At 44.0% G+C, this 21600-nt stretch overlaps 1 protein-coding gene across 3 annotated transcripts in view; it reads right to left on the bottom strand.

The window, feature by feature from the left end:
- AMPH (amphiphysin) overlaps positions 1-21015 on the bottom strand; it is a 175378-nt gene extending 154363 nt beyond the window's left edge. For all 3 annotated transcript variants that reach the window (XM_074986045.1, XM_074986047.1, XM_074986046.1), the window contains exon 1: positions 20947-21015. In XM_074986045.1, coding sequence (XP_074842146.1) covers positions 20947-21015 — 69 coding nt within the window. The remainder of the gene's footprint in view (positions 1-20946) is intronic.
- Between the last annotated feature and the right edge of the window lie 585 nt (positions 21016-21600).

Here is a 21600-nt window from a genome sequence, read left to right as displayed (position 1 = left end):
GAAACTTTCTCCTTCTTCTTCATCCACACAAATGCCAGTTACAATCCTGGTGTATGGTTTCCTGGCTGCAAACACAAGGTAGTCATAGCACCACAAGGGGCACAGGACAATCCAAAGGAAGCCTAAGGGCCTACCATTTTTTAAAGCCCCCTGGTGGTTCAGGGCTAGCACTGGAAGACTTGCTGTATTTCTAACACACACATGCCCCACCCGTGCAACCCCTCTAGGCACACTGCCTCTGCCTCTCTTGCCTCTTCAGGTCGAATGTCACCAACTACTGGTGTAATGACTGTTCCCAATCCCTTTTACACTGTAGTGGCTTTGAAAGAAGCAACACAGACAAATTAAGTCTCTCCTCATCCTGTAAGATGGCTAAGGACTGTCATGGCACTAATTGTACAGATGGGTAAGCTGAGGAATAGAGACTGCAGATGACTTGCTTAGAGTCACACAGGACATCAGTGACCATCAGAAAGAGAACTCAGGGGTCAGACTACCTGAAATACTGTTGGTTTTTTTCAGTGCAAGCCATCTACGGTCAAATTTCCAAGGGTCTGTCTATCAGACAGAGATTATACCAGCATCACTACATCTCATACCTCCATGAGCAACAGCAGCTAGGTCCACAGAAGCATTTTTCTATTGACCTAGCTGCAGATACACTAGGGAGGGGGGTGTTAGGATTTTCACAATGCTGATCAACAACCCCAACCAAAATTTAAAGTGTAGACCTTTAATTTTAAGGTCTAAGAAGATTTCTATATGCATTCTATTGCACCTAAATAAAAGATTTAAATGGTTGTATTTCTCCATTAAATACAGTTGTTTTTAATGATCCTTTGATCTCTCTTTTCCGTTCTCCTGAACAAAATGATCTGACCTAGCTATCAACATCATATTGAAATCACAATGTTTTGGAAAAAAATGTGAAGATGAAAAAACAAATTAATACAGAACAAAGCACTTTTAAGGTTAGCATCCATCTAGTTACTGGCACCCCAAGCATGTTTCTTTGACTTTTTTCTGACAAACATACAAAAAATAACAAAACATTAAGCCCTCTTAACTCTGTATAGTCACATACCCACTATTGTAGTTTCCTGGCAAGGATTCTTCATTTAAAAATATACATGCTGCTATTGAGAAAACAAATACACTTTTTTCAAAGGTGCTCTTTTGTTATGAGATTGGTTTTTTTAAACATCAAAGCAAAGCTAGTGAATACAAAGGAAGAAACAGCTATAAACTGCCAGTCAACAACAATAAAAGCATATGAATGTATTTCACTGCACATGACGAGTTGAAATTGACAAGCAGTCCTGTAGCACCTTAAAGACTAACAAATTTATTTCTTCAGTAATGAGCATTTGTGTGTCACACCAAATTCTTCCGATTTTCATATGGTCTTAGCCACAAAAGCTCATTATGGAATAAACAAATTTGTTAACTAATCAAGGTGCTACCAGGCTGCTTGTTTTTTTGTGAAGACACAGACTGAGACTAGTTAAAATTAAGCACACTAATTAATAAAATTAATATGTACTACCTACATTCTCCTAAACAACTATTTGTAGTCTAACCTGGAGCACTAAAAATATTTGAAGACCTGTTAATTTTAGCTATTTATTCAATATTTCTGGTTAAATTTGGCACTTCTAGAGTCATATATAATCACTGTAATTTTTACTGCTGCATTTTAAACATACTTGATCATTTAAAGTGAGGTCAGTGAGATAATAAGGCCATCAGGCCATGCCTAGGTCAGTGGCAGACTGGAGAGGAAAAGGCACGTTTGGGGCGAGGATGAGACTTGGTAAGTGGCTGTGGTGTATTTAGCCCGAGTGGGTATGCATAGCTCTTGAGGCGCTAAGGCTGATTAAATTTCTCAGTGTCCAGGGACAACCCTGAGACATGCTGAGCCCTTCCTGTAAAAGAAAGCGAAAGTCATTTTGCACTTTCATGTACTTATCATTTTACAACTAGGCAACTCCTCTGAGCCTGACAAGGTTGTCTGGGCGCAAGTGAGGGCAGAAGATGGCCCACTGTGGCTACATATTTTGTAATCAGTTAAACAGTTTTATTCTCCTTCCATTTTTACACTGCTTGCAGATGGCGTGGCTCAGTGATTTTATAACACTCAGTGACTGGGAATTTGCCCAATAAACGTCAAACTGCCTCTGCTGGAGATGGCTACAGGCCATATATTTAGGTGCATCCTGATCCTGATGCCCACTTGTAGGTCGTCTGGATTAATGGGCATCACACATCCATCAAAATAAGAATAACATCCCTTGGATTCTGACTTTGTGAATAGGGTTATGAGGAAAACCTAGAGTACTGAGACAGCACACACATGGCAGAAATCAGTGGCATGCCATTTTTGATGTGTAGCTAGTACTATACACTGAACTAAATAGTTCAGGGCTCTATCGTGCCTTTTAAAGGTAGAGCCCTACAATGAGAACAGCGTGGTGATGCACTAGTCTTAGACTGTCTTTTGCAACTCCAAGGCTGTGTCAACACGAGCTCCCACCTTCGAAGGGAGCATGGTAAGTAGGGTGTTGGGAGATTACTAATGAAGTGCTGTGGTGCATACGCCGCACTTCATTAAGCTAATTCTCCCCCATGGCAACCTCAAAGCCCCAAACTTTGAAGTGCCGGCTTCCGAGAAGTAAAGGGACTTCGAAGTTGCCCAGGCACTTCGAAGTACCGGCCGGTTAGCCACGGCTACACACAAGCCAGCACTTCGAAGTCTGGCGCTTTGAAGGTGCTGCGGAGGACAATTAGCTTAATGAAGTGCTGCATATGCACCGCAGCACTTCATTAATAATCTCCCGATACCCTATTTACTATGCTCCCTTCAAAGTAGGCAGCTAATGTAGACACAGCCAAAGAGTTGTATCCATGGGGGAAGAGGGGAGAATCCTTTTATCTGACCACCTCCCTGTCTGCCCTGCCCCTCCACTAGCCAATAAGAAGCGGTGCCTGGCCACAGCCTTGCCCCTTTTCAATCACACACTGGACATGACAGTCAACCCCACTATAGCAGTACTGTACTGCAGAAATAAACCTCAGAGCTAGAATATCATCAAAATATAAAGGTCAAAAGATTGTTTAAAATGGTAAGTGAAGAAAGTTTCCTACAGCCCCTTCACAGCAGAGGTGGCACTGGCACTTTGCATTTGGGCAGCCTGTGGCTGACAGCTTTTTTACTGTCTCTCCCTCCACAGAAAGAGAGACAGAGACCCTACACTGAAAGATATCTAAACATGCACAACAGAAGAGGAAGAACTGCTTCATTCGTCTGAGATGAGACTCCCCACTGCAGAACCTCATGACATTTCAAAAAGGTAACATTTTTATTACACAACAGAAAGAACAGAGAGTGGGAACATTCTATTCTTAATCCAACTGCCCCATCATGTACAAGAGCTCAGTGGTTTCCAACATGTTGTCCACAGACCACTGGAGGTCCACAGACTATGTCTAAAAGTTTCCTAAGGTGCCCACACCTCCATATGCAATTTTGTAAATGGAGAAAGGTTGAAAACCACTGCAGTGGCCCAATTAAAAGAACTTTTATAAAATTGAAAAATATTATTTTAAAGGAAAGAATAAGAGGCATATAGATGTTAATTTAAATTCCAGTGAGAGACCCTGACTGGGACAGGTAAAAAAAACTGTCTCTAAGGGTCTGTATTCACTATGCAGAAGATCGACCTGGTCAGGCCGAGGACGGACGCACAAAATCAAACCATCTGGGGTTGGCAGGTGACCCCTGTACTCCTCAATATCACAGAAAGTGAGAAACTCTCCTGTCAACCTCCCCGTGACAGAGGGAGGGATAGCTTAGTGGTTTGAGCATGGGCCTGCTAAACCCAGTGTTGTGAGCTCAGGCCTTGAGGTGGCCATTTAAGCATCTGGGGGAAATAAATTTAAAAAGGGGGAAAAAGACAACCAAGTAAGTCAATTCTAGCTACACAATTGCTGTAGCTAGAATTGCATATCTACAATTGACTTTAATGTCTAGTGTAGACCTGGCTTAGGACAGCTTTTCACATCCATCGTCCTAGGGACATGTCAGGACTACTCTCCATTACACCAGCTGGAGCAATCTCCCAGAGTGTCACTCTGCCAAAAGTGGGTTAGCCAATCTGAGCACCGCAGCCCTGCTCTTGGCAAAACTCCCCTGAACACCAGAGAGGCTGCTGTAAAGTGAGTTGAGAGCCTCAGTTTGAAGCTTGAACCAAATTATGTCTCTTTTTCACTACCAGCCAGAACCCAGCTCTCCACTTTTAATAACAACCACTGAACCTTACAGCTTCCAAAAGGTACTGTGATGTCGAGAATAAATCATGAAAGTGCTAAATTCTGCTCAGCAGGAAGCAAGTGCAGGAAGATGGAGATTTCCTCGTGTGGTAGAAACTAACTAAAGTGTGATCAGAATTTCATTTTAAACTCTGGTATTCAGTCCACTATTTCCAGCCACAGTGAATTAAGCCAGTTCAGGTGGATGCGTACACAATTGCTCTATTGTGTCACAGGGCCTGGCTGCACTGTAGCCCCCAACTGGCCACGCATACTGCCGCAGTTGCTCCTGGCCTCAGTCTTCTAGTCATCAAGTACAGATTAGAGATAGGCGATCTGCAGCCCACTGGGGTTCTACGTGTAATCCGCAACGTATTTTGTCCACTGTTACCCACCTGCAGGGTTGCCAGATTCTGCTGCTTTCTGTGCATATATTTTTTCCTACCACCATTACTAAAATGACACACAGGTAAAGCAAGGGTACATAAAGCGAGGTGTATGGGCTGCCTGCTGATTGAGTGTGAAAACATGCACTCCCTCTGCATCCAAAGCACTGCTACCATTCAGTCAGCACACTACACAAATTCTAGGTACACAAGCAGAGTTTGTAAAACTGCCCTATCCCAGGAGACCATCTTGGTTGCAACAATCCTGAATACCACTGAGATGAAGGAGGGCCACTCATTTCGCCCACTCACTAGCCTAAGTTGCACATCACCAGTCTAGATTATACTGGAGAGGTTCTAGACCAGGGGTCAGCAATCCTCGGCATATATGCCAAGAATGACATGTGAACCAATTTTCATCAGCATGTGAGGCAGGAGCTCAGCCCTGCCTGTCCTCCCGAATGCAGCCAGGAGCTTGCTCAAAGCCATGCCGCCTGTGAATTAACAAAAGCCCAGCTAATGCTACCAACCACTACCTGAACTGTAAAGTTCTGCCTCTTAATTTATTTATTAATGAAGCTGTTGTAAGTAGGTTTATTAATGACTTTAAAAAGTATCACCAGCACTTGGACTGGACACTGAGGTCAAACAATCAAATATCAACACTCGGCCTTGGGAAGGTTGCTGACTCCAGGATAGACTATAAACCAGGCATCATAAAAGACAGTAGCTGGCAGTTTCTGAAAGTTTTAGTGGACAAGATAAAGACTGACTGCCCTTGCCCAAGTATGAATAAGAGGCCATGAACGTTCAGGAAAACAGAAGTGCTCTCTGAGGATCTTAACTTGTCAGCAGGTGAACAATCTCAATTCTACCCACTCCATCAAAGCCAAAACACCCAAAACAGAAAATCCCCAAACTAAGAAATAGCTCAGAGAAGTAAATCGAACAAATGTGTGAGTTGCTCCAGGACATTCAGCTCTTGTAGGGGATCCCTCCAAACAGAAAGGAGGGTGGAAAAATTCTGCATTGCTCAAAAAGTACCTAAAGTCCTGCCCAGAGACGATGTAAAGAAAACAAACAAACTTAAATACAAATTGTGGATTACTATGAATAACAAGAGTGCCCAGAAATTTATAATACGAGCCAGTCATTATTAGTGTGCCCTGCAGCACATTGTGAATGTTAGTACAGACTGAACCTCTCCAATCTGAAACTCTCTTGTCTGGCAACATCTGTAATCCAGCATGATTTTAGTTAGCCAGATAACCATTTATGGGTGTGGCCATGATTCCTGTGGTCCAATGAAGTTTGCTTCCAGCCACCAGTCCTGGATCTCTGCGTTTTGTGCTGTTATTTCGCTGTAACTTACCCCTAAATGTCTTCTAAGAGCCCAGTAAGCAGTTAAAATGTAGATAATGTGCTAGACAATATTGACCTCCCATAGTCTGGCAAATTCCATCATCTGGCACCAGACAGGTCCCAAGGGTGCTGGATTGCAGAGTTTCAACCTGTAGTTCAGCACATATGCCCTATAAACATCTGCAGAGGTGCTACATAGATTTTATTATTAATTATTATTATTATCGTGGTTACTGATGTTCAATTTAGTTGAATTGTGAAGGAAATGCTCCGAACACAATGCTAAAACCAATCTATTGGTGCCAAATCTATTGAAGAAATTCCTAACAAAAAGTTAATCTGCATGAAAACACCATCCCATGTGTTAATGACTGTCAGCAAGACTTCGGCTGATGTTCTATGTAGCTACTTCTTTGGAGCTATCTTCTGACATTCCCATGATAAGGTGCACCTTACTCCAGGAGTACTCCCATAAAACCAGTGGAAGAACTCAAGAAATGAAATAGTGTGTAATAACAGCAAAAGTAAGGTCATCAGCAACTGGCCCTTAGTAAATGAAAAGGATTTGTGTGACTCATTAACTTACACATTCAGTTTAATTAAATAAAATAAAGTGCAGCAAATTCTACTTTCAGTTACATTCATGCAAACCCCCTAATTCCAGGTGAAAAAAGAAATGAGACAGAATTTGTCTCACTGTCTGTGTAACTTGAGGATTTGGACCGAATGAACACTATTACTTCCGTACTTCCACCTCCTTAAGCACACCTCCCACATCTCTGACCCCATTTTAGGAAAGAACATCAAATTTTATCCAGCAAAAGGACAATGTTGTGTATGTTACTTTAGTAAGAGAACTGTGGCAGTCCAGCCAGTAAATTTCACTTTTTCAGCTCAGTGACCTATCCCGTGAGATCAGTGTCGGGGCCTTGGACATCAAGTGTTATCAAGATACCAAACAACTGTTTCCCTTGTCTAGTCTTTGGGCCAGACTGTCAACTGATATAAAGTGGCATTGTGCCATTGAAATGGCAGATTTACACAAGCTGAGTCTCCAATTTATATATATATGTCACATAAACACAGGCATATACACAGCACAAGGAAAGAGGATTTTCTACAAAGTTACAAATTCCCTAGGATTCAGACACATGCTGTACATCTCTGACTATGCAGCAAATACAATGTAAGAAGTAAATACCACGGAAGTGCCTCTTAAATTAAATGAAAAGGGAGCAATCAAACTACTTGCATAGAATGAGGCAAGCTCATACAACTGATGGTATAAACAGGAGAAGAAAAATTACCAAGATTAAAAACAGTGACAGACGGCCCCAGACTGATCTATTAAGCCCTCTGCGCTAATGTGTGGGTGTTTGTTGGGGTGGAGTGGCTGAAGGAAGCAAGCAAGCCAGCAACAGAGTGATTCAAATGAGACTGCATGCAGTCCTTGTGAAGTATTAGCACAAAGTCAATACCGAGTATTTCCCCGCAATGGGATGTGATGGCTTTGCACATTCACTTAAGTCTGCTGGCACAGGTACAATTAACTGAATACATCACAGCATCAGCAACACAGAAAACTGCTGATGAACTGAATGTGCATTTTACCTTGTTGTCATTGCCTGTATAGATCCATACTAAAAGGAAAGGTCAATGAGGAACTATTTAACCCTGGGTCAGATCCTCAGCTACTGTCACTAACAAAGCCCACACAAGTTAACAGAGCTCCACTAACTTATAATTTATAAGCTGTGGATCTGTACCGGTGTTCCGTCTAATCTTTTCCTTCCATGTGTGGAATAATTTTATGTGCACTGAGACGTGTGAATGTGCACCACCAATAGAAACCGAAAACCTGGGGGTGCTCTGCTGATCAGTGGGGCAACATTTGAATCTTTCCTGAGAGGCCACCCAAGACCACAGCTCACAGGAAACACTGATCTGGATCCTCAATGTCAATACTGACTAAGAATAAAGAGGGTTCTGAACTGAGTACTGCATGTATACACCTTTTAAGGTATGTGCTACAAACAACACTGTAACAATGAAAGATTAAACTCAGTCCTGTGCAGAAAGCTAACGCAAGGCCCATGCATCGCTTAAATCTTTAATGGCCTATCGGTCTCGTGTAGGCTCTCTGCACTGGGCTAAATTTAACTCAACAAGAGCCTGGTCTTGCTGCCACTGAAAACAACAGGAGCAGACTCAGCCTTTAAACGATAATCCATATTATGAACCCATCTCCCAGATAACGTCAAGTGCACTTCTGCTTACCTTCAACCTAATTTGTAATAAGCAAATGCTTAAGTGTTGTGGTGGAGATAATATTTCTCACTATATCACGTATTTTTTTCCTTCTTTTACGCAGACAAAACTCACATTAATTCAATGGAAAAATCTGCCTGTGTGAAAGAGCAGGTTTATTTTTAAAATAGTACAAAGCAAAACTGGAAAATATCTCTTTATTTTCTGGCTAGAGAGTAAGTCTGGTACTTACTGCTACTGCTACTCTTATTTGCATTGAATAGCACCTTAATCTGCATATAGAGGCTTTTACTTCAGGGGGACCTTTCACAGAGTAAGATATCTTTCAATGTGAGTAAGGGTGGCAGAGTACAGCTATCTATGTGTAGAACTAGAGAAAAAGGATCCTTCTGTGAGGAGACATTTTCCTGTATTAACCAATACAAACAGATCGCTGCCTTTGCTGAGTATGAAAAACAAGAATGCTACTAGTCCTGCCCTAAAGGATCACAGCTCAGATGGGAGCACATGCATTTTATCACATCTTTGGTAAAATTAACTACTGCAGGATTTTAGTCAACGAACAACAATACTCACCCACTTATCTGAGATTAGAAACCAAACACATTATTGAATATACCTCATGTTCACATAGTGTTAAAGTGGAGTAAGTGGGCATGACATTTGCAGTTTATACAGATTCTGCTGAAAGAGCTTTTAGATATTAACTGTTGACTTTAAAAATTGTTTCTCTTTCTCACGTACAGCAGTAAGAACATTTTTACACCACACAGGACATTGTTGACCAACGCACTAGTAGTCTTCCTTAGCCTTAAACAGATAGCCTTGCAACTACTTTAATTCATTCTCAAGTATTGTAGGTGCTAGCTCTCATTTGCCAGAGCTCTATTCCAGTTTTATACTGATCTAACGCCACTTATTATGAACCCATCATCAGTGGTTTCTACATTTCTCACAAAAGGTATCCAGCATTCATATCCAACATGCATTATGAAGTATGTATTGGTTTTTCTCCATATCTAATACCTAGAAATATAGTGTGGTAGAAATTTTTTTTTAAAAGCAATTGAAATATTTGTGCTGTTCATACACCTGCTAACCCAGTATTTACCTCTTCTTTTACCTCACTTTCTAATCATATGTAAAAAATTAAGGAAATTCTGTGATTTTATAAACGCGCATCTCCTTTTAGAAAAGTATCAGAGAGGTAGCCAAGTCGGCCTGTATCTTCAAAAACAACAAGGAGTCCTGTGGCACCTTATAGACTAACATATTTTAGAGCATAAGCTTTCGTAGACAAAGGCCCACTTCGTCAGATGCATCTGACAAAGTGGGTCTTTGCCGCCGGAAGCTTATGCTCCAAAATATCTGTTAGTCTATAAGGTGCCACAGGACTCCTTGTTGTTCCTGTTACTAAAGGAATTGCATTTTACCAGGGAGTGAAAAGTTTGTCCGTGTCCCATCATATACTGATTCCTCCCCATGGCATAAAAGTGGGAAAGCTGAAGAATTTGGCTACTGAGTTTATATCGTCAGTCTCTTGAATGCCCCAAGCTTCTCTCTTTGAGGTCCCAGTCCATCTACAACTGCAGTCAGAGGGAATGTTTCAATTTATTTCAACAGGTATTGGATGTAATATCTCCTGTGTCAGAAGGTGAGAAGTGCATTCCTCTGCCTCCCTTCCTTTTATTGTTTTTATATGACATTAGAACTATTCTTGTTGTTGTTTACCTTTTCATCTTGAAACTTGCAGACTTAAATTTGCTGGTTCCTTAAGAATCATAGAATCACAGACTCATAGAATACTAGGACTGGAAGGGACCTTGAGAAGTCATCGAGTCCAGCCCCCTGCCCTCACAGCAACCCCGAGAGCGTTCCTAGTGTACACAGAATCAGCAGTTAGAGAACAAACTGGCCCCACTACTTTCTTTGTTATTATAATTTATTACCTATACCTAGGGTGATCACCCGTCCTGTATTTGGCAGGATGGTCCCACATTTGGGATGCCAAAAAGGGGTCCCAATTTGCTTTTTCAAAGGGATGAATTGTCCTGTATTTAGGCCCTTGGGGGCTGGGGAGCGGGGCAGGAGCGCCTGCTGCCACCGCTTCCCTGGAGCTCCAGGCTGGGGAGGTCCCATGGCTGCTGCTTTCACGGGGCTCTTGGCCCCGCAGCCACTGCTTCCACAGGGCTGGGGGAGGGGGAGGGGCAGCACCAGCTCCTCAGGGCTTGGTGCAGTCAGGAGGAGCCACCCCTCTCCCACATATCTCCCTGTCCTGCATTTGGGACAGGGTGATATGGTCACCCTATTTATATCACCACAGCAGCTAGCTGCTCAAGTCATAGACCAGAACCCCATTGAGCTGGGCATTGTACAAACACAGAAGAGAGAGCCTAGCCCCCAGAGTTTTGAATTGAAGTACAGTAAACCCTTGAAATGCGTGCTATTGAGCTGTGCTTAACTCACATCAACGCGAATTAAGTGCAACTCAAAATCCTGCTCTCCCCCTCCGGTGGACGCTGCGCCTGTCCTTATTTCCAATCACCTGACAGCAACAGTAAGTGAGAGCATAAAGAGAACTCAATTTCGCAATGCCAGGCCTGGCAAAGCTACCACTGAAAAAAGAAATTCAAGAATCATTCTCTGAGGTGGTGCTGAGCACTCAGAATCATAAATGAGATCAGCAATAGCTGCGGGGCCTCAGTACTTGAGGAATTTGCGCCCAAGGTATACTAGGCGTGTAGAGCAGCATAAACGATACATACTGGTAACAAACTTTGCAATACTATGGCAAACTGTTTCAAGGTTAGCATGAGGCCACTATGTAATACTTCTAGCATTAAGCACTCTTGTATATATGGATATAGATATTATAAGGGCCGTATATTACTGGGCAGGAAGGAGAGTTGCGATTTGAAATTGTGATCCTGCTGAAAATTCAGTTTCATTTCATTACTATGTCCCAATCTTCCCCCACTCTCCCAAGGGCTGAAGCAGGGAGCGTTGGAGGAGACTTAGCAACAATGCCCTGCCTCAAACAGCTCAGACTAGTCTATTTCAGGCAGTGCAACAGAAGGATATGCAGCCCTTTTGTATTTGTGACCAGCTTTCCACTTACAGAATGATTTCAAGAGCAGTGGATCTAAAAAATGTAAGTCTTCAAGGCATATTAACATGCTGTCAAATCTGCTGCAGATATTTCCATTAATCAGAAACTGATCGCTTGTGTAATGGAGGGTGACATTACTTCCCTTTTCAGTTGGTGGACAGAAGTGGTTACAAAGGATAAACACTATGGCAATGGTTACGCTAGCAAGTTTTACCGACAAAACCCCGGTTTTGTCGACAAAAACTGGTGGAACGTCCACACACAACATGCGCTTTGCCAATAGTTTGTTGATAAAACTCAATTCTTTCGCCAGCGGTGTGCTGCCCCTCAGCCATGAACAGTGCTGTCAACAGAAACTGTTGACAAAAAAGCTGTGTGGATGGTCTGGGGGGCCTTCAACCGACAGGGCATTCAGAACAACGAGCAGCCCTGTCTGCTATGCTGCCGGCTACCCATTTTGTTGAGAGAGCAGCTGAGCAGTCTGACTGCTCCGTTGACAGAGCTGAGCGCTCTTCCAACTGGCTTGTGTGTGTGGCCACACTGTCAACAGAAGTGTTGTTGGGAAAGCTCTTTCGACAGTTACTTCTGTTGACAGATCGCTGTACTGTGACCATAGCCAATCAGACACTGAGAAACTGAACACTTGCATAATGGAGATTAAAATTATTTCCTTTTTCAATTGGTGGAAAGAAGTGGTTACAGAGCTAAAACACACTGGCCTCCATACAGCAAACACTTCTTTTTGGGTCAAATGCTTACTACCAGGAGCAAGCCCCTTCACATCACTGAGTCACTGTTTTCAAGACAGGCCTCAGAACAGGTGTTAGCAAACAGGCATTGGTCTTTCTTTTGCTTGTTTTAAACCTGCTGTCTCTTGGCTTCATTGGGTGACTCCTAGTTCTTGTGTTATGAGGAGTAAACAACATTTATTTATGGTGATCAGTTGTATGATCAGAAAGAATAGACAATCTGCAGAAAGGGAGATTTAGTTTAGATAGTGGGAAAATATTTATACTTACAAGGGAAATTAAGCACTGGAATAGGCTTCCAAAAGAACTTATGAAAACCCTTCAATGGAGGTTTTTAAGGACAGGATAGACAAACACCTTTCAGGAAAGGTCTTGACCTGCTTCAAATCAGGGATTGAATTATATAACCTCTTGAGGTTTCTTACAGTTCTCTGATTTTCTGACTATAACCTCTGCCCACGTTTTCATTCAGATTTTTGGGGGGGCGAAGTTTAGAGACAAGCTATCAGAAATTATATTTGGCAACCTGTAAACTACTACTAACTAATCCAAAAATGAGTTTTAGGTTCTAAAGGAGAAAACCATAGTATTTTTGATGTATTCATAGGAATTCCCTTTGCATGATTAGAAAGAAGGTGGGTCATGCTCTGTGTGGCTCAAAAGTCTGTCTCTCTCCCTAAGATCAGTTGATCCAATAAAAGATACTACATCATCCACCTTGTGTCTGCAATATCCTGGGACTGAGATGGCTACAACTGCACTGTGTGCAACACGGCAGACGCTTTTCAGGTGTTTACATGCTGAAATCCAAATAGTGGCACGATCTTCCATCTTAGAACTACTAGCCACAACTACAGAAACAATGGTCCCCAGCCATCTCTTGACTAACTTGCTTTAAGGTTAGGCCTTTTATCGTCTTTTCTTTAGACCTGATGGCACGCATATGAGTTTTCCTATTCTTTGCATCCTCACTTCTCAGTTTCATCTCTTTTGTAAGGATCTGTCTAATGTACATATAAATACGGTGTACATGGTGTGAGCAATTCAGTTCTTACTTCTCCAATCAGGAGCATCTACTTTTGCTTGTATTTTGCACACATGAACTTTGGCTTATTTTTATTTACCACTTCTACTGCAAGAAAACGATGCCATATTAATAGTAGACAGGACTTCAGTGGAACTACTCAAACACTTAATTAAGCCAAGTCTATACACAGACACTGCACCATTTTAAATTAGGAATTTAAGTTCCATTTAATTATTTAACCTGTTAAATGTAACTAGTTAACCAATTAAAAGTGGGGGGATGGCCAGGGGACATGCTGGAGCACCTCACATCTGGCTCCATGGGACTGGAGTAGCCCTCTGCTCTAGCCCGCATCAGTTAACCATAACTGGTGAGGCTCGTCTCTTTTGGAGTGAGGTTTACCTGTTAACTGTTAACATCCCTACTTTAAACAAAGATGTAATTGTACATTTTTAACTGTGGTTTACAGGGGCAAGTTATCAGAGAAGTAGCCGTGTTAGTCTGTATCTTCAAGAACAACAAGAAGTCCTGTGGCACCTTACAGACTAACAGATATTTTGGAGCATAAGCTTTTGTGGGCAAAAACCTGCTTCGTCAGACAACTGTAAATACCTTGCAATTCCCAGCACAAAAGTGGCATGTGAACATCTGTTCTCACTTTCAGGGGACATTGTAAATGAGAAGCGGGAACCAAAGTCTCCCATAAATGTAAACTAACTTGTTTCTCCAAGCGACTGACTAAACAAGTAGGACTGAGTGGGTTTGTAGGTACTAAAGTTTTATGTTGTTACATACCTGAACTCAAACCCAAAATCTACTTTTGTAAGTTGCGCTTTCACGACAAACAGAACACAATACAGTATAGTACTTGTATGAGATAAATTGAAAAATACTATTTCTTTTGTCATTTCTAAAGTTCAAATTGTTGTAATGAAAATGAAGTGAGCACTGTACACTTTATAGTCTGTTGTAATTAAAAATGTAGACAATTATCCAAAATACTTAATACATGTCAAGTGGTATTCTACTGTTTACCAGTGCAATTAAAACAGATTAAGTGCAATTAATCTTTGAGTTAGTTGCAAGAGTTAATTACGATTAATCACAGCCCTATTAAAATATTTATTTACTGAGGCACAACTTTATAAATCTAGATCTGAGAATAGGAAAGTTGACAGTTTCACGAAACAAAGAGAGAAGGGAATTTGAAACATGAGAACTGCTCCTGAAAGTATGAGCTGCTTTTTAAGCATAGTAACAAATACTAACAAAATGTAGACAGTTTTATTAACCGTCCTCCCTCTTCCTTTGCATTTAAAGTGTTAACTCCTGATTGCACAACTGAGTCACTGGACCTTGTGATGCTCTAACACACAGGTTAAAAGCTGCTGAAGCTACAGGAAAGGAAGTTTGACTATAGCTCCACGGGGGCGGGATGTATGTGTGAACATGACTCAGAACTGAAGATTTAAAAGGAATGGATACGAATGAAAATGCCAAAGAGTTGGGGAGGCAAAAGGTCACTTCAGGTGAGTAAATTACTAAACAGAAGCAACCAGGGAAGGGGTGGTGTGAGGGAATGGGCAAAAACAAAACAAAACAAAAAGCACACAACAAAAAAGATATTGAAAATATAGGGTGAGGGCAATGGTGAGAGCCCTGGACTGAGCATCTGGAGACCTGGCTGTCATTGAAGGGCTGAGTGACTTACAGCCAGTTCCTTTGCCTCTCTGTGCCCCTGCTGCACCTGGCCTCTTTTGTCTGCTTGGCCTGTTTCGGTTGCAAATTCATAAATAGAATTATGCCCAAAGACCTCACAGAGCGCTTAGCCCTATAGGCCCCAATCTTGGCTTGGGTGTTTAGGTGCGGCCCTAACACAAATAATAAAAGAAGAAGAAGGGTGAGAATCTCAAGACAGTGTGGCAAAGGGAACAAGAGACCATTTGGGTGTGCGAGCTTCAGCACAGTGCCATAGGTACTTTAGAGCATGCCTATGTTTTCTGTATACAAGCACATTGGTTAAGACAGACCCACGTGACATAACACAACAGAGCATTATTGCCTTTATAGTGGGTCAGTGGATTCTTATTCTGAAAACTATCAACCATTTAGCTATTCTCCATGACTTAGATTGTTAATTCATGTTGTGTTCAAAATCAGAAAAGTTTCACTACAGTAAACCCCTGATTTAAGAGACCCTGATATTATGGACTTTGGAAATAATGGACGTTGTCTGCCAGTCCACCAGTTAAAAAAAATATGCCAGAGACACACCAGAGCGTCCGCTGGGGCTGGAAGAGCTGCCGGAGTGGCTGGGGCTGCCACCACACCAGCTGAGGCCAGAGGAGCTGGGGGGAGGGCTGCGTCGGGATGCAGGAGCTCTTCTCACCAAGCCCCATGTGCGTGGAGCATGTCAGTGCTTAGCCGCCACTGTCTGCAGTGGTGCTGAGCAGCAGCCATGGTGTCAGAGGCTGCTGCCCGCTGGCAGGCTGGGGGCGGCCACGCTCTACCTTCACGCGGGCGGCTTGAAGCCAGGGGCTGGAGGTGCCTCAGCACTGAGAGCTGCAGGAGGTGGAAGGAGCCAGGCCGGCATTCAGCTCCTCTCCTGGTAATTGGGAGAGGGAGATGGAGGTTTGAGGGGAAGAGTGGGGCAAGGGAAGTGGGGGGAGAGGACAGGAGTGTGTGATGGGCTAGAGGGTCAGTGCATCATCATGCAGTATAACCATTCAGATATAACAGGCTTTCGGCATTAACGGACATCCCTTCCCCCATTAGTCTGTTTAATCAAGGGTTTACTGTGTAGTACAACACCCACACTGCAGCACGATTCAGGAAAAGAGAGCCTGCCTTCAAGATGCAGGGGACTGGATTCTCCAAGTCACTAAAGTTTATTTTGTGGCAGCAGAAGCTGAACTACTTAACTCAGCTGGATATTCCCCATACAGGGGATTGCTCTGGCAGTGTAAAGCGGATGGAGGAAGTATTCTGCCTTCTACACCAGGTGCACCTGGTGTAAGTGGGAGAAAGGGTGTGGGGGAGAGCTGCTGGGGGTAAAGCAAGGATGGAAAGGGGTTTGGTGGAAATGAGCCCACTGTGTCTGACCCCTCAAGAACATAAACTCTGCTTATTTATGCCAGCAGTGCAACTTAGAGCAGCAGGAAGCTACTCTAGCTGCTTTGTGAGACTCAGCATCAGGGAGCCAGAACCATCTCCTCCTGGCCATCATTGGAGAGGGGAACTAAAGCCATATTGTGTATTCTGCTCAGTCATACATTAGAGGTACATTTCCCTGTTGCCTCTGGTGCTTATTAATCAAAGGGAGGGTGGAGTGGGATTAAGCCCAATGGCCTAAAAAAAAAGACCTAAAGAAACATAGCAACTCTCAGGCACCAGCAGCTACAAACAGTGATGTTCTGAGCCCACGTGAAGGGCTCGGCCGTGGCTTTTACAGTCAGACTAGTGGTAAGGCTGATGGCACAGTTGCCCTGCAGCAGCACTGGTGGGAGGCATGCTGCCTACAGGCTGCTGAAGCAGAAAGAATGCCCTCATGGCCCCACAGGGAGAGTGCTCAGAAGCACCGTGCATGCTGCTTTTTTCCAAAAGGCAGTTCAGCCGCCCCTCCAGCACTTGCTCCTACTCCCCCTACCAGCCCCTCTGGGTTATGAGGGCTTGCCATGTTCTCACCCAGTGGCACTCGCTGGCTGTGCAAGCCCACCTCCCTCGCACTCAGGGAGCCGGAGCACAGGCCTCTTCTTTGCCCCCAGCATATCACACCTTTGTCCCAGCTGCCACTCATCCCAACGGAAACGTCGGTCAGCAAGGTTTCATTTGCAGATCCTGTTCCTGGCTGCTGCGGTCAATGCCGGGTGCTGAGCAGAGACACTTATTCATCCTCCCTGCTCCCACTAAGGCCCCGATGGGGAACTTCTAGCCCCTGCTTAATTTCATCCAGCCCGGGGATGAAAGCCTCTGTGCTATAGGCTAGAAGCCCTGAGCCTCAGAGTTTCCTCACAGGGATGGAGCTGGGAGCGCTGGCTCACGGCGATCCAGGAAGCTCCATATGTCACCCTCACCTGCAGGCACCACCCCCATAGCTCCCATTGGTCAGAACCTCCGGGCAACAGGAGTTGTTGGATCAGCATCTGTAGATGAGGGCAGTGCATGGAGCCACCTTCCCCTACCCGAGGCACTGCAGGGACATGCCAGCCAATTCGGAATCCAGGAGCTGCCAGGTCAGCAACATGCACCCCTTCTGCACCCCAAAACCCTGTAGCAATAAGTCCCCTCCCAGGCCCACATTCCCTCCCAGACTGCTTCCTGCATGCAAACTCCCATCTCACCCAAATCCTACATCCCCTCCCTCAGCACCTCCCCTGGACCTCCTCCCATGGGTCAAACCCACATTGTACTTAAAAAAAATCAAACTTTCAACCACTTAAAATGTGCAATAAGACACAAATGGGAAAAAAAACCTATATAAAATATATAAACCTCTATTAGTTTTTGCCACTCGGACCCATTTTTTTAATTTTAAAAGCCTAAATAAAAATAAATAGCTGAACACAGAGCTATCAGTATTCTCAATTCTGCTTTTAAAAATATTAGAAAAAACTACTGAGATTTTGTCTCATGTAGAGATCACGTCAATCGAAAGCTATCTGGTAGCATAAGTATGAGAGAAAAGTCTGGGGAGTGGGAGATAGCACCTAAGATGAGATCTCTATAGCCCAAATGGATGATCTGATGCAGAAAAAGAGCTCAGATGTTGAAGGCAGAACAGCAACAAAAGAGATTCTGTGAGGGACAACATAGAATGGATATAGTAAATATCTATGTATTTCAAGCAATAAAAGTATATGCAAACCTTGAACAGAGCAGCAAAGACGTATCTCTGACATCATAATGTACTTCATCTGTATCTTGCACTATATGTTGTCACTAGACCCCATATTAAAAATATTTCCTTGTAAACCATAAATATAGGGTATTATTGGCATTATACATGCACACATAAATTTCATATGCTAAATGCCCCTGATTCCACAAAGCACTTTAAACACTTAATTAACTTTTTAATGTGCTTAAATTCTTTTCTGGATCAGGCCTAAGTGATGGTGATATCCGTCCGATATACTGACTCAAGAAAGGAATATTTTTAATGCACTTCTTATGAAAACCTTTGCATGACTTCAGTCACTCTCTCTATTTAAAAACAAAAACCAAACAAAAAAAAAACATTGCGACAAATTGCAGGGTAGGCAATACTAATTACTGTACTATTAGCTGGTTTAAAGCCTAATACCTGGGGAATAATCAGGGACAGATATCAAAGAACATTATGTCATTTGAAAGAAGAGAGTTCTAACAATGAGAAACAGGCTTGTTTTTCATCTATGACAGCCTCAGACAGTAGATCCTGAAATGATGACATTATTATACATGAGAGTTTTCTACATTCTGTGATACTCTCCCTTGGAGTTCTGTAGAGCAACGGCAGCTGAGATACAGGTTGAGAGCATCAAAAGACAACAGAAGTAAAATATTTTTTTTAAAACTCCTTAGAGCACTCGAGTAAAATGTGTAGCAAATTCATGATAGTGCAGTTTGGAAATGTTACTGGGATTAAACTGGGATGACTTTGCCACTCACGTGTAATATACCTATCAGCACCTCATGCTGGTAAAATCATTACATTGCACTATGTCAAAAGGTATTTTCTCCATGCTCAAGTATTTGTCTGCCCAACTTCAAGGTTTGTATCTATATTTCCATATCTGCAAAAGCTGCAAAACTGGAAACATTTATGTTGTGCATTTATACCCGTAGGGGTCACTTGATAAGGTTTAGTAAGGATATCGTGCAAAACTGACTCATATATTCCCTGTTAATTTCTATGACAGTTTTGTCCGATCAAAGACTGGGCTCTAAATCCTATAACAACTGAAACTTGACTAGTGTCATGATTTTCCAGTGCTACCATGGCTAACATTTTTTTAAATGCGGGATCTAAATCCAAGCAACTGCTAATGGAAAAGCTGACATGAGCCCTTAACACAGGGTGGGCTGTGGTCAGTGTAGATTACTGCCACCAGCAATGCAGAAGGCAGCTAGAACCACCTCTGTCATAGAAAGGCTCCGCTGCCAAGTGAACCTCGCATCAGGAGGAGCATTTTAGATCAAGAGGAGCTTGGGAGGATATTAAAGGAAATACAATCCTCTTAGAGTATTGTAAGTGTGCATGTGTGGAGGTGGGACATGAGACAGCCCAGCCTTTATTTCTGTGAACAGATCAAGGAGACAGATGTATTCCTTCTACTATGCTGCATGCTCTTGGGCTATCTTTTGGCAAAAACTGTCCTGATATTTTGTCACTAATTATGAAACACATGGACCAGTGCCTCACCCAGTATAAAACAATGCCTACTCTGCTGCCTTTGACAGAGCCCCTGTAGATAACATGCACTGAGGATCTGACCCAGTTATGTTCTCTGAATGCCAAAGCAAGACTCTTATCCAATGATTGTCCAAGTAGATGAAACCCTGGAATAGTCAATATGTGGGGGAAGGGAACAATAAGCTAAAACAAAATAAATCCACTTTAGACACATACCATTTATTCTGAGAAACTTCAGGTTGATTGAGCTCCACAACAGTATAAGAGTGTGTCACTCAAGATGAAGACTAACTAGGACAGTCATAATATATTATATAACTGACAGCAGTATCTTCCCTGCCCCTAGTGCCAGAATACCCCTTGTTATTTGGTAGTTATTGAAAGTGTTATAGAAGCATTTAAAATTAAAATGATAATGGCTCTCAGTATTCATTTACATGCCATAATGAACAAAGATGTATTTACATGTTCCTTCTGTCATTATACACCAGCCAAAGAAAGCCTAATTGAACAACTATGTGTTAAAACAAAGGCGATTCACAAGATTTGTGTTGTAATTACTGACTTTCTGCTTCACTGGTAACAAGGTACATGCATCCATTGGAGTTCACAATTGCCGCCTGACCTTCTCAGGAAGGGCGCACAATACATTGCCTCTGTGAGGCCACATAGACATTACAAGACAAGGCAGCCCCGGTTAGATCTTCAACAATTGCCCAGGAAACCTGGTAGCTTAGGACTTATTTGCTGTAAGCTCAAACAAACAGCTTCCTTCCCCCGCTGCCCTGGGAGGGTCTAAACTACATGGACATCTTGCCTCCCTCCGCCTCGCCCTGCTGCTCAGTCCCACCCCAGCTAGGTCCACCCACCCTAAGGGTGATCCCAGGGGGTGCTGCAGCCACACGCAGGCGCCAGCTCAAGGCCAGGTTCAGGGGCTGCCTCTTCCCGGCCAGCAGGGGAATGCGCCACGCGGGTGCCCGGCCAGCAAGGGGAGATAGGGCGCGGGAGGGGGGGCATAGCCCCATTTGTCAGACAAAGGGATGGCTGAAGGAGCCCTGCGCTTGCGGGGCTGCCAGGGTAGGGGGCGGCAGCAGCGGCGCGGGGCCGCCGGTGCGCGTTTCCCCGGGGCCATTGCTCCTGCAGCCTGGCCTCCCCCCGGCTCCGGGCCTTCCCCAGCCGGAGATGCTCCATCGCGGCCCCCTGCTGCGGCGGCGGCTGCTGCTTCCCCTCCGCATCCACCGCGGACAGCGTCCTCCCCTCCCGCCCGGCCGCGCCTCTTCCTCCCTTGTCAATTGCAGCCCTCCGAGCGCACCTGTTCCCCCGCCCGCCCGCCCGCTGCTGACCTTCTCCTGGGCCCTGTTCAGCCGCTTCTGGACGTTTTTGGCGAAGATGCCGGTCTTCATGTCGGCCATGGCTGCTGGTCCAGGGAGCCGGGCGAGGAGTGGAGCGAGGCAGCCCAGCGGCGGAGGCAGCGAGCGAGCTGGCGAGCAGGAGATGGGGGAGGCAGGGAGGGGCTGGAGGGACGAGGGGGAGGGAGGGGATCTTAAAGATACAGAGAAAGCGATGGCACGTCCCCCTCAGTGCCCCATGGGAGCAGGATGGGAGCGCCATGCACTTTCCCTGCCCTTCTCTGTGCTCGGGAAGGAGAGGGGGAAATGGCACAACATCCTGAAAGGCAAAACAGCAGGCAAGGCAGCCGCAGACCTCTGGAAGGGGGCTGTTATTTACTCTGCCTGCTATGCATTCTTTGTGAAAGGGGAGCTATCCATTTATACATCAGGAAGAGGTGTCGAGCGGGGAAGAGTATAGGCACAAAATATGGTCTGTGGCCCCCACCGCTGTAGTGTGTGACAACACCACAGTAATCTCACCTTCCACCACATGAGAGCAAAGCAAGTGGAGATGGTTTAACTAATCTTCTCCATACCCTTCTGAGGCAGCTGGACATGATCCCCTTTTTACAGATGGAGAAACAGACAGGACAAGGATTCACTTTC

The sequence above is a fragment of the Carettochelys insculpta genome, chromosome 2 (assembly GCF_033958435.1).
Source record: "Carettochelys insculpta isolate YL-2023 chromosome 2, ASM3395843v1, whole genome shotgun sequence".
Classification (NCBI taxonomy): domain Eukaryota; kingdom Metazoa; phylum Chordata; order Testudines; family Carettochelyidae; genus Carettochelys; species Carettochelys insculpta.
Note: the sequence above shows the minus strand (reverse complement) of the source record. Positions and strands in the feature narration are given on the sequence as shown.